General features: G+C 59.1%; 1 protein-coding gene across 8 annotated transcripts in view; it reads right to left on the bottom strand.

The window, feature by feature from the left end:
• Positions 1-9,914, bottom strand: part of TLE3 (TLE family member 3, transcriptional corepressor) — a 29,149-nt gene extending 19,235 nt beyond the window's left edge. For 7 of the 8 annotated variants that reach the window (XM_075100838.1, XM_075100836.1, XM_075100837.1 and 4 more), the window contains exons 1-5: positions 9,568-9,914; positions 8,931-9,064; positions 8,739-8,839; positions 8,558-8,621; positions 7,593-7,637 (exon numbers count right to left, since the gene is read on the bottom strand). In XM_075100838.1, the coding sequence (XP_074956939.1) occupies positions 7,593-7,637; positions 8,558-8,621; positions 8,739-8,839; positions 8,931-8,954 (234 nt within the window). In that variant the 5' untranslated portion in view covers positions 8,955-9,064; positions 9,568-9,914. Of the gene's footprint in view, positions 1-7,592; positions 7,638-7,775; positions 7,856-8,557; positions 8,622-8,738; positions 8,840-8,930; positions 9,065-9,567 lie in introns of those variants that run through there. The other variant, XM_075100839.1, reaches the window with a different exon arrangement.
• Positions 9,915-10,432: the final 518 nt, after the last annotated feature.

Raw genomic sequence — 10,432 nt, forward strand, 5'->3', positions numbered from 1 at the left:
TATTTACGCCCGTCAGCTCGACCACGTTTTTTGGGAGCTTAACAACAAATCTACGCTGTCAAACTGCGGTTTCTGCAACACCTCCATTAACTGGGAGTAACGTTTTCCTCGAGTGACAACCCCACACGTGCCACCCTGCCCCACTCCGCGCACCCCACGGACGCTCCCGGCCGGCACGCGGAGCTGCGCCGATCGCCGCCGCCCGCCTCCCAAGAGTTAATGCCGGCTGCTCCGCCGGCCGAGGCAGCTGTTAAAACAGCTTTTGGTCCAACTCAAACACGGCCCGAGCAGCCGCGAGGATTCAGCGCTGCAACAATGGCCGGAGCCGAGCCCTGGCGCGGAATCAAACGCCCAGAAATTCCTTCCGACAGCCCTGAGCAGCTCGTTATCGATAACACAAGTGATTAACTGGGTCTCGCTCCAGCCTCCCCGTCGGCACGGTGCCTCCTCCCTACGACGGCCAGCAGCCAACCGCCAACCGCCGCTCCGAGAGCCCCCGTGCGCTCCCCAAATCACCGCCTGCACCCCTCCCCGATCCCCACTGCTCAGCCCCAAGCGTCCCCAGGATGCGCCTTACAGCAGCTCTGAATTTTAACCCCAGCCCTAGTGGGGTGCCGATGCAGAGGGGGGCTCTCAGCTCCACCTGCTCTCAAATACTGTAAGAAAAAAAACTCAAATATCATAGTTTGGAGGGGAAAAAAAAAATTGTACAGACACCCAACCCCTGCTTTGAGGGGCTGGGCAGCAGCTGGGGCACGCTGGTGTTGCTACAAGCCTAGCCTAACAAGCACAACCAACACGCCCCAGGATGACCGCAAGCAAGGAGATGCCAGGACAACCCCGATCTCCCCCAGCCTAGACTCAGCCCCGCGGAGGGAACCACCCTGCAGCCACCGGCGCTCGGGGACCTGCTGCAAGGGGTCCCCACGAACCGCCCGCTCGCCGCTCCCGCGGCACCTTTGCACGGGCGTTGCCGGTTTCGGCTTCAAAGCGGCGGGGATATTTCTGGCTATCGTCTTTTCCGAGAGCGCCCCGGTGATCGGGTTACACCTGATGCTTTTATTAGCCCTTCCAGAGGTCAGGGGAACGTGCTGGCATGCTGCAGCAAGGCAGAGGCATCTGGAAGTGGCTACGGTCAGGTACCTTGGCTATGGCTACGCGAGCGCTGCAGCCACCGGATTATCATGGACCCGCAAGCGAGGATGCGAGGCTCGCCGGGCAGCTGGCGAAGGCACGATACTCCCAGCAGAAAGGGCTCCGGCCAGCGCAAGCTTTTAAAGACCCAAAACGCATGGCATCACCCACCGACCACTCCGCACCCACCAAAATCGGGCTGCAGACTACAACGGCAAAAACCAAGCCCAGCCCCGGCGCCACGCGTGCCCCGGCAAAGCGCTGCCGCTTGGAAGCGGCGGCAGGGCCACCGCCAACCACCCCGGTGCTCGCATCACGCGTTGCTCAGCGATAGGTAAACCTCTTTAGGGGCCTTTTTGGCACCAACGCATCGATTAGATTATATATAAACTGCAGCTCCATTAAATATTTATTCCTTCAGATGAAGCCTATTGGATTCTGGACGCAACAACCACTCGGTGCGTCGCTCCTCCGGCACGGTTGCTTCTCCTGCGAGCTCTCTCTCGCCAGCCCCCAACGGGTTCTAGAACAAATTCAATCCTTATCTGAGGTGAAGCCAGCGGTGCCAGCACGAGCAGTCCCTCCAGCCGCGCGTCGCAAAGGTCGTTTAGGCGTAAAGGAAAAAAAAAATGCAGCATCCAAACAGGCCACCTCCGTGGAGGAGGGAGGGAGGGAGGGAGGGAGGGAGGGAAGGCACCGAGTTCTCCCCAGGCGCCATCGAGCGCTAACACGGTCCAGACAAACAAGACACACGACGACCCATCGCCTCCACGTTTAAATCCAATTCTGCCCAAGCTTCCAACAAAGCCTTGAAGAAAAACTTCGCGGTCTGCAAAGAGAGAGACTTCCCACGTGGGATTCAGCGAGCAAGGAGATATTAGATGTCCAAAATATTATGTTTACAACCATGAGGTTTCCTGTTAACATGAGATTCAATAATCTTTAAATATTTGTTCACTTTAACTTTTCCCATTCCCCAGCATATTAAACTCTAGTTGTCCCCATTAAAAGTTTAACCGGGAGCGGAGGGGGATCCTCCAGCGCGCCAGGAACAGGGGAGGGTTTCATGCCCGACACCTTCCCCACAACAGGGCTCATTCATCACCTTGCCCCAGAGCGGCGGAGCCCCCCGATCCCCTCCCGAAGCCGCGCCTGCCAAGAAAAACCTCCATTCCCCGCCGCTGCGGGTTGCCATGGCAATCCCAGCCTCCGCATCCCCTCCCAACGCCCTGCGTCTTCGCTGGACCACGGCGTACGTACATCACCGAGATGGGGGGCTGCAAACGAGCGGTGGCTAAGAGACCGGGGGCTGCAGGGGGCACCTCAGCAGAGGCACCCACCCACGCAGCCCAGCACCCACGGGAGCACCTCCCAGGACGCTCGCCCCGGGGCGGCAGGATGCTGACGGCAGCTCCGTGCCGCTTGTTGAAAAGGGCAAGGAGTCGGGAGAACCTGAAATCCTGACTAATCCCCCACTGCCCCCCGCCCCTGCCAGGAATCTGACCTGCTGCTAGGCAAGAAGCACTTCTGGGGTGGTGTTTCGCGAGCGGGGAGGAGGGGGAAAATCAGAGAAAACATTTGCACTGGTTATAAATCAAGAGACAGACCGCTTGGCCACGGGCTGCAAGTCCTGTCACCCGCTCTTAAAATGGCCAGAGCCGCTACCAGCGCCCAAAGGGCACGGAGAGCCGCTGCTGGAGCCAAGTCAAGAGCCGGGCAGGGGCTCGGGCCGCAGCAGCGCCCGGCGGCATGGTGTTAAATAGCTGCGGGGCTGGCTCTGCCCAGCAGCCCCGGCCCCCCGTCCTCTCGTCTTTACACCTGGACGTGGCAGAGGGAAGTTTAAAAATAGCTCTGCCGGCCGCCAGCCCCGGGATACGCGGAGAGGAGTTGAAAGGAGCAACCTTAAAATCACCCGAAGCACAGCGCGAGCAGAGCCCCAGCCTCGACCCGGGGAAAGGGGGTGTGGGGGGATCCTGCACCCCTGCAGACATTGCCCTGGGCAACGGAGATGCTCGCCGCGCCAAAATGCGTCGGTCTTCGCCGAGCAAGCAAACGGGAGCTGCAGGGCTGCCCCAGCCCCGCCGCTGCCCCGGGGGTTGCACCCCTGGGAAGGACCCCGCACCCCTCCCGGGTTCCCTCGGGAGCCGTTGGGGCCAGGGCTCAGCCATGCGCTGGGGATGGAGGCGCTTGCAGAAACCGACCCCGCAGCGAGCACCTGCAGCCTGCCCAAACGCCCGAAGCACAGGCACCCCGCGCGGGACAGATCCTCCACAACCCTGCGAGTGACACCAACGCACCAGACCAGGCCATCTCAGAGAGTCTCAGAACAGACTTCGCGCCACACCAGAGCAACCTGCCCTTGCTTTTTGAGTTACAGTGGTGGGACGCAGGCTGGAGACACGGGGTGGAACGCACAGCATCGCTCAGCTCACCCTTCCCCCTCTTGAAAAAGACCGCAAAACATTATAAAGGCTTTCCACCACAAGCCTAAAACCCCGGAGCGATGGGGTTGGTAGGGTGCCCAAAGCAACGGACCACGGGGTGCAGGAACGCGGCATCGGCGTCACCCCACGGTTCCTGCAAGACTCCCGGGGAGAAGCACCCGCCTGCGAGCACCCAGCTTTCTCCTTGGCTCCGAAACCACAGGTCACGGGTCTGCACCACCACGACCCACCTCCAGCCACCCCACGGTGTCCCCCCCCACCGCACCTCAAGCCCTGGGAGAGGGTGGCAGGGGCGGTCGGAGAAAGGCGAGGAGTAAATCACACCACCGGTGAAGCACCAGAAGCATTTGTTGAAACCAGGATATTGTCTCTTTAAGCACATGAAAATAAGGCCCTTGAGCAGTGTGGTTCTCACTCCGGCGCACAATTATGGGTACTTTCAGCTGTCTACCACTATTTCAAGTGCTCTCTCCAACCAGGCTGTCAATGGCATGTTGAAAGCTATTTGTGGCTGCTATCGTTATTAGCAAAGTGGAGAGCTTCGCTGATGAGAATTAAATTCAGGGAGGGGGTGTGGAGGGCCGGGCCACAACCCCTCATTACAGAATTACCACCAGCACCCGGGCTGCAGGGGGGCAGAGCTCACCCGGGACCCCCAAAACCCACCTGGGACCCCCAAAACCCACCCAGGGGCTCCCAGTGCCTCCCGCAAAGCCAAGGGGAGGGAGAGGTTAAGCTGGCTGACAGCTATTCCCTTCCACCTTAGGAGACCTCAGAGTATCACACTAACAAATTACTTGGCTTCTGAAGTATTTAGCAAATTATTACCTGGCACTCCTTGCTAACGAGCATGACAGAAAGTATATTGTGTTCCTGGAATATTCTAGAAAAAAAAGCAGCATGCCTCTCTTCCCCTGGAAGTGTCAGGAGGGTTTAGGTTTGTTCCAAGCATTAAGTGTTTAAGCACAGAAACAAGAAGTGCTTATGTGGAGAGTTCTCAGCCATAACAAAAAATCAGCACAAAGGTTCTCCCCTCCGAGGTGTCCCGTTTCCCCACGCAAAATTAAGTTTTGCTTTTGGAATCGTTACTCCCTCTGACTGCATTCGGCAATTATCTACAGAGATCTGAACAACAACAATGCCAGAACAAGAGGGGAACGAAAGCTGCTTTTGTAAAAATCAATTAACCTTCAAAAAAAAAAATAAAGGCGTTTTGCTCAGGTTTAAAAAGAAAACTCCTGACCAGCCTCAGGTTTAAGAAAGCTGAGCCCGGCTAAGACAGTGCTTCATTCAGCAGGAAGACTGATGTAAGGAGCAATTCACTGCGTTATAGGCAACAAAGTGGGTAGTCACTTCCTAAATATTTCCTTGCATATGGAGTTGTTTATGAAACTACATTTTTTTCTTAACGAGAAACAAAACAAGAAGAAAGGGGGGGGGGGAAACACACGCAGCCACATATGCACACACTTAATATTCAGCGTAGAAGAGATAATCTGTTATATAAGCCCACAGACAGACAATCCCCTTTTGCTTAAAGATGAAGTATCCATCAATGTTTGTCTCAAGCAGATGTAATCACAAGCAGTCAAGTCTGGAGGGCAGGACACTGCATGAATAATTCAAGCACTTCAGTCTACTTGATTGTGTGCAGATAAACACAAGTCAACCGCTAAACAGGTCAGCTGATAAACTTGTTTGTTCAGGACTAGCCACCCTCAACCAGATGCAGGCAGGACCACGCTGCAATTAGCGGCAAGAGATGCCTTTCAGGGTGGGGGGGGGGATGCTGTAGCCCAAAAAAGAGGCAAACCCTCCCCTGGCACCCCGAGCTCTCCCATCCCTCCGCTCCCTCACGCCCCATTTTCGCCTGGAAGCGCGCTCGGAGCAGCTCGGGCTGCTTTGTTTTCCTCCAGCACCATGCACATCGCTGTCAATTAAAGAACAAGACAGCTTCACCTCCCCAAACTTCCCCCGTCAGCCCAGCACTAGGCACGCAGCATATGTCACCAGGAACAACTAAAGCAGGCGGGGGATGCTCCGCGCGGGCTGGAATCATCCGGCGAAGATTTATCTGCTGAGTTGCAAGGCAGCGAAGCTCTCGGCAAGGCACGCCGACCACGCAAGGGCCTCCCCGGGCTGCAAACGCCGCGGCGTGGGAATCGCCACCCTGCAAAATCCGGGGCAGCGAGGGCAGCGGCGGCTCTTGCCTGCGGCTGCCTGCACCGACCCCCGCGGAAAACTGCCCCTGGGCCATTTGAGGCTGCTCAAGTTACCCTCCGAAACCACACCAGGCACTCGGCCCCACCGAGCTGCCACGGGGAAGGCACGCTACGCGGTCACGCCGCAAGACGGAGCGGGTGTCGGCGCCCTCCATCCATCCACACGCCAACGAAGCCAGGGCCCGCGAGGGGCTCTCACCCCCCGGTCCCGATGCTCACCCCGCAGCGCGACAACCCTCTCGGTCGGATTTTGGTTACAACCACGCGCTGGTGGAAGCCCAGCCGCACGTCTCGGGAAACAGCAATTGCTTCCAAAGCTTCCATCAAGAGAAAAAGCTCAATATCTTGCAGGATTATTTCAGCGTCTCCACAGAGCGAAGCCGTTCCATCACCAAGGGCTTTCAGAGGCATTCCCCCTCCCGAAAGCAGCCTGCACCAACGCTTGCGTTGCTCCAACCCCTCGAGCATTTCTAAAGAGGCTGCAGGGTCCGCGTCCCTCCGGACACGGGCAAGACAGGGACGGGGGTCCTCGCAGGAGCCCACCACTGGCCTAGGCAGAAATTCGGCCCTCAGGAGCACTCCTGGCCACGCCAAGGCAAAAACCCTGCCCCAGGCTTCCCCCCAGCTGCAAGACCAGCCCCACGAGCCCCCGCTCGCCCCGCGCACGGGGGACCCAGGCTCCTGCGTAGCCCCCCCAGGGCTCCCCACAAGCAGCACTGCCTCGCAAGGACGCTTGTGTCCAGGCAGAAGCAACGAAGAGAGAAGTCAGGATTATCTGCATGGAAGAAGCTATTTTTAAAAAAAAAAAAGTGAAGACTAAGCAGTAATTATTTTCGTTACCCTGTGACTACGTACCAGAAAGCTACAGGGAAGCGTGTGTGAAGAAGAGGCAGATTCACAGACACGCTGCTCTGAATTTCATCAGTCGGCTAACAACACTTTCTTCCTTCGGGCTGCGATGCTGCTATTAAGCAAAGCCACTCTGGAGTTGAATGGGGCTGATTTGCGAATTGCAAAGTTGATGTCAACTTCTATCTGCCTTAAGTTCTTAATTAGAACTACTTCTAAAACCAGTAAGCAGCAGCAGCAGCACAAATAATCAGGTCTAATCTCAATAATAACTTTATTCCTTTAAGTTTTACTATCATGTGCCCAGCCTTTAGGCTCTTTAACTATAATCTTATCAAGGTAGCACACCACATTCTGCTGTGGCCTTCTATATTTTTCCTTCAGGCAAGTTACATATTAGGAGAGGAGGGAAAAAACAAAAGAGTACCAAATATTGCTTCATTTTCCAGATGCAAAGACAAATCCGTGACATTGAGCAACACAACATAAGATATCAGTATCCCTGAAGATAACTCCCTTCTAAGTCTCACGCTCCAGCACGACGAGTATCAGGGCTACGACCTTAGAAACAGTCACATTGTACCAACAACAAAACCAGAGGAAAGCGCGGGAGATAACAGTATTTTCCAAGCGCCGGGAACAGGCTATTCCAGGTACCGACCTCCCAGCGTGGAAGGCAAGGCTATTTTCACCTCTCATCATAAAGGCTCATCTCAAAAAAGCCAAGTTTCTCCTGAATATAGGCAAAAAGCCACCGGCCTGCCACCGCAACCTGCGGGTCCCAATGTAACTGGCCAGGCCACGAGATCTCACCTGGGGTCACACCCCTGGCTCCAGCCCCGACTCCCCACTTAGTGCCACCAGGGCCTATTTTATCTCAGGTTGAGAAAAGGGCAACAGGAGATCAATTAATCACAACTTTCCCCCCCTTTAAATTACTCACCTGTTTGTGCATTTCAATATTCAAACCATACGACATTTCATAGTACTGGGGAATAAAAAAAAAAAAAACAAGAGCCAAGAAGAATTTGAATTAATTTAACATAAGGTATTTGCATAAGGTCATTACCAGAAAGCATCCCGGTCAAAACTGCGCGTAAAGCATTCGTAGCCAAGGAAATTATACCTTATAATAAGCAGATGTTTATAGGGTTTAACTGGCATGCATTTAACAAGAGGACACTCCTTTTTACTCCTGTTTTCTCCTCCTAAGCTACTTAGAAAAACAAAGAGGCGCAGAGCTGTGTGACAGGCGTCTGCACAGCCCTGGCAGAACAGGTAGAGCCCGCAGCCTGGCTAAAAAGCCAGTTTCTCACTGGGGGGGGGGGGGTGGGGGGGTAGATTTACTGCCCCCGCCCCCCCCCCCCCCCCCCCAGGGTCCAGCACTGCTGCTGGGAGCCCTGGGAACATCCCGGCCCCCTGTCCCCGCCGGGAAAAGGGGTGCTGGCTCCCGCTACACCCATTTCAAACACAAATGAAACATCGGGGGGGCCCCCCACGATGCAAATTTCACCAAAAGAGGTTTCTACAGCAACAAAAGGGTCCGTTTTCCCCAGGGTTTTTTGGGGGGTGCCCTGGGAAGACACCGGGGTGGGGCCTCACCCCACGCTCCCCCAGTAAACCCCAACTCAGAGGCAACCCCCGGGGTGCTGCTCCCCCCACCCCCCCCGCCCCCAACACCGGGGCTGCAAAAACCGGTAAAAAGGGGTTAACAGGAAACTTGGTATTGCACTTCTTCCAGCGGCCTGGGGCTGGGGGGGGGGGGGGCGGGGGGGAAGCGGGGGGGCCCCCGCCCGGTGAGGGTGCCCCCCACCTTGTGTGTCGTGTTCCCCCCCCTCTCCGCGCGCGGCTGGGCTGGCAGCTAATGACATTTACAGCCTGATCCGAAATCTGATTAAAGTCTCTTACCATAACGTAATGGCGCTGCATTTCTGTCTTCTCGTTCGCCAGCTTATCATACTCCACTTTCAGGCTGGAGGGGGGGGGGGGGGCAGAGCAGAGGGGTGAGACCCCGCGGGCGGGGGGGTAGGGGGGTGCGGGGGGGGGCGCTGCCCTCAGCCGCGCCCCGGGGTCCCCCCCCCGGGCTCACCTGTGGTACTGGGCTTGCAAGAACTGGAACTCGTCCTTGATCCGGTCGCAAGATTCGGCTACGGTGAATTTAAAGCCCGGCTGGCCCGGCTGGTGCGGAGCCTACGGGGAGAATCGGGGGGGGGGCGCTCAGCGGCCGGGTGCGGGGTTTTGGGGAGGGGGTGGGGGGGGGGTTTGGGAGCCCGGGACTCACCGGGTGCCGGCCCTGGGGGTACATGGCAGGGCTGGGGCGCGGTCACTGGGGCCCGCCGCGCCGTGCCTCGCTGGGGCGATGGCGGTGTGAGCTGCTGCCCGCCGGCCACGGAGCGCTCCGGGAGAGGCCGAGAACTGGAACAAAGAGACGAGAGGAAAGTCCGTGCGGGGGGCGGAGAGGGAGGGCGGGGGGGAACGGGGGGGGGGGGGGGGGAAACACCCGGCCGGCCCGGCTCGCTGCGCGACACGCACCCACACCCCCCACACTCCCCCCCCGCAAAACACCGCACCGCCGGGGAGGCGCTGCGCGCCCGCGGAGCCGAGCCCAGCCCGGCTAAGCCGAGCCCAGCCCGGGGCCAGGTGCCGACCCCCCCCCCCCCTTCCCAGTCCTCCGCTTCCCCCCCCTCCTTCCGGCTGGCGGAAAACCGAAAAAAAAAAATCACCTAAAAATATTTATATATTAAAAAAAAAAAAAAAGCAACAACGACGACAAAACCCAACCAAAACAGCCCCGGAGGAAGGAGGATCGCGGTATTCCTGCTGCGAGAAGAAGGGGGAAGCAAAGCCAGGAACTAACGCCGGAGCACGACGGCCATGGAGGAGAGGAGGAGGGAGGAGGGGGGGGAGGAAGGCCGTACACATCCGACTTCCCGGGCGCCGCGGACATGCGAAGTGCGAGGAGCGGTGCCTCCGCCGCTTCTCCCCCACGCCGGGGGCGGCCGTTTAGCTTCGTCCAGCCGGTATCGCCGTAACTCCACGAGCCATGGTGCCGCCGGTCCGGGGTGGGGTTGGGGGGGGGGTGGTGGTGGTGGGGGGCCCCTGCCGGGGCCCGGGCCGGTGCTGGGTGGGGGGTGGTGGTGGTGGGGGGGGTGCGGAGCGGAGCCCGCCGCCCCCGGCCCCCGCGATGCCGCCGCCGCGGAGCGGAGCGAGGCCGCCCCGGAGCACGCGGTCCGGCCGCCGCCGCCAGAGCGCTCGGGCGGAGCGGGGAGGGGGGAACAAAACCCGGGCGGCCTCGGCGGCGGCGGCCAATGGCGGGGCGGGGAGCCCACGTGGGGGGGGCGGGGGGGGCGGGGAGGCGCGCGGCGACTGGGGCGCCGCCGGCGGTGACGTCACAATGCCGCCAGCTTGTGTCTCAAACGAGCGGCGGCGGCGGGCCGCGCCCCCCCCTCCGCGCAAGCCACGCCCCACACACGCCACGCCCATACGCCCCGCAAAGCCCCGCCCCCCCGGTCCCGTTCCACCTCACACACACACACACACCCCCCCCGGCCCCGAGCGGGACCCGACGACCCCCCGCTCCGCCGGTCGCGGTACCGATAAAGCGGCCGGTGCGGGGGGGGGGGGACACCGAGCACACCGAGCCCCGCGCGGCCGGCAGGGTGAACCCCGCCCCGGTGGCCGGGCCCGGTGCTTGGGGGGCGACGGGGACACTGGGGGGGGGGGGGCGGCCCTTTCTGCCCCCCAGCGTCTCCTTTCAAGTCTTTAATGAGGAACACGGGTGAT

The sequence above is a fragment of the Phalacrocorax aristotelis genome, chromosome 7 (assembly GCF_949628215.1).
Source record: "Phalacrocorax aristotelis chromosome 7, bGulAri2.1, whole genome shotgun sequence".
Classification (NCBI taxonomy): domain Eukaryota; kingdom Metazoa; phylum Chordata; class Aves; order Suliformes; family Phalacrocoracidae; genus Phalacrocorax; species Phalacrocorax aristotelis.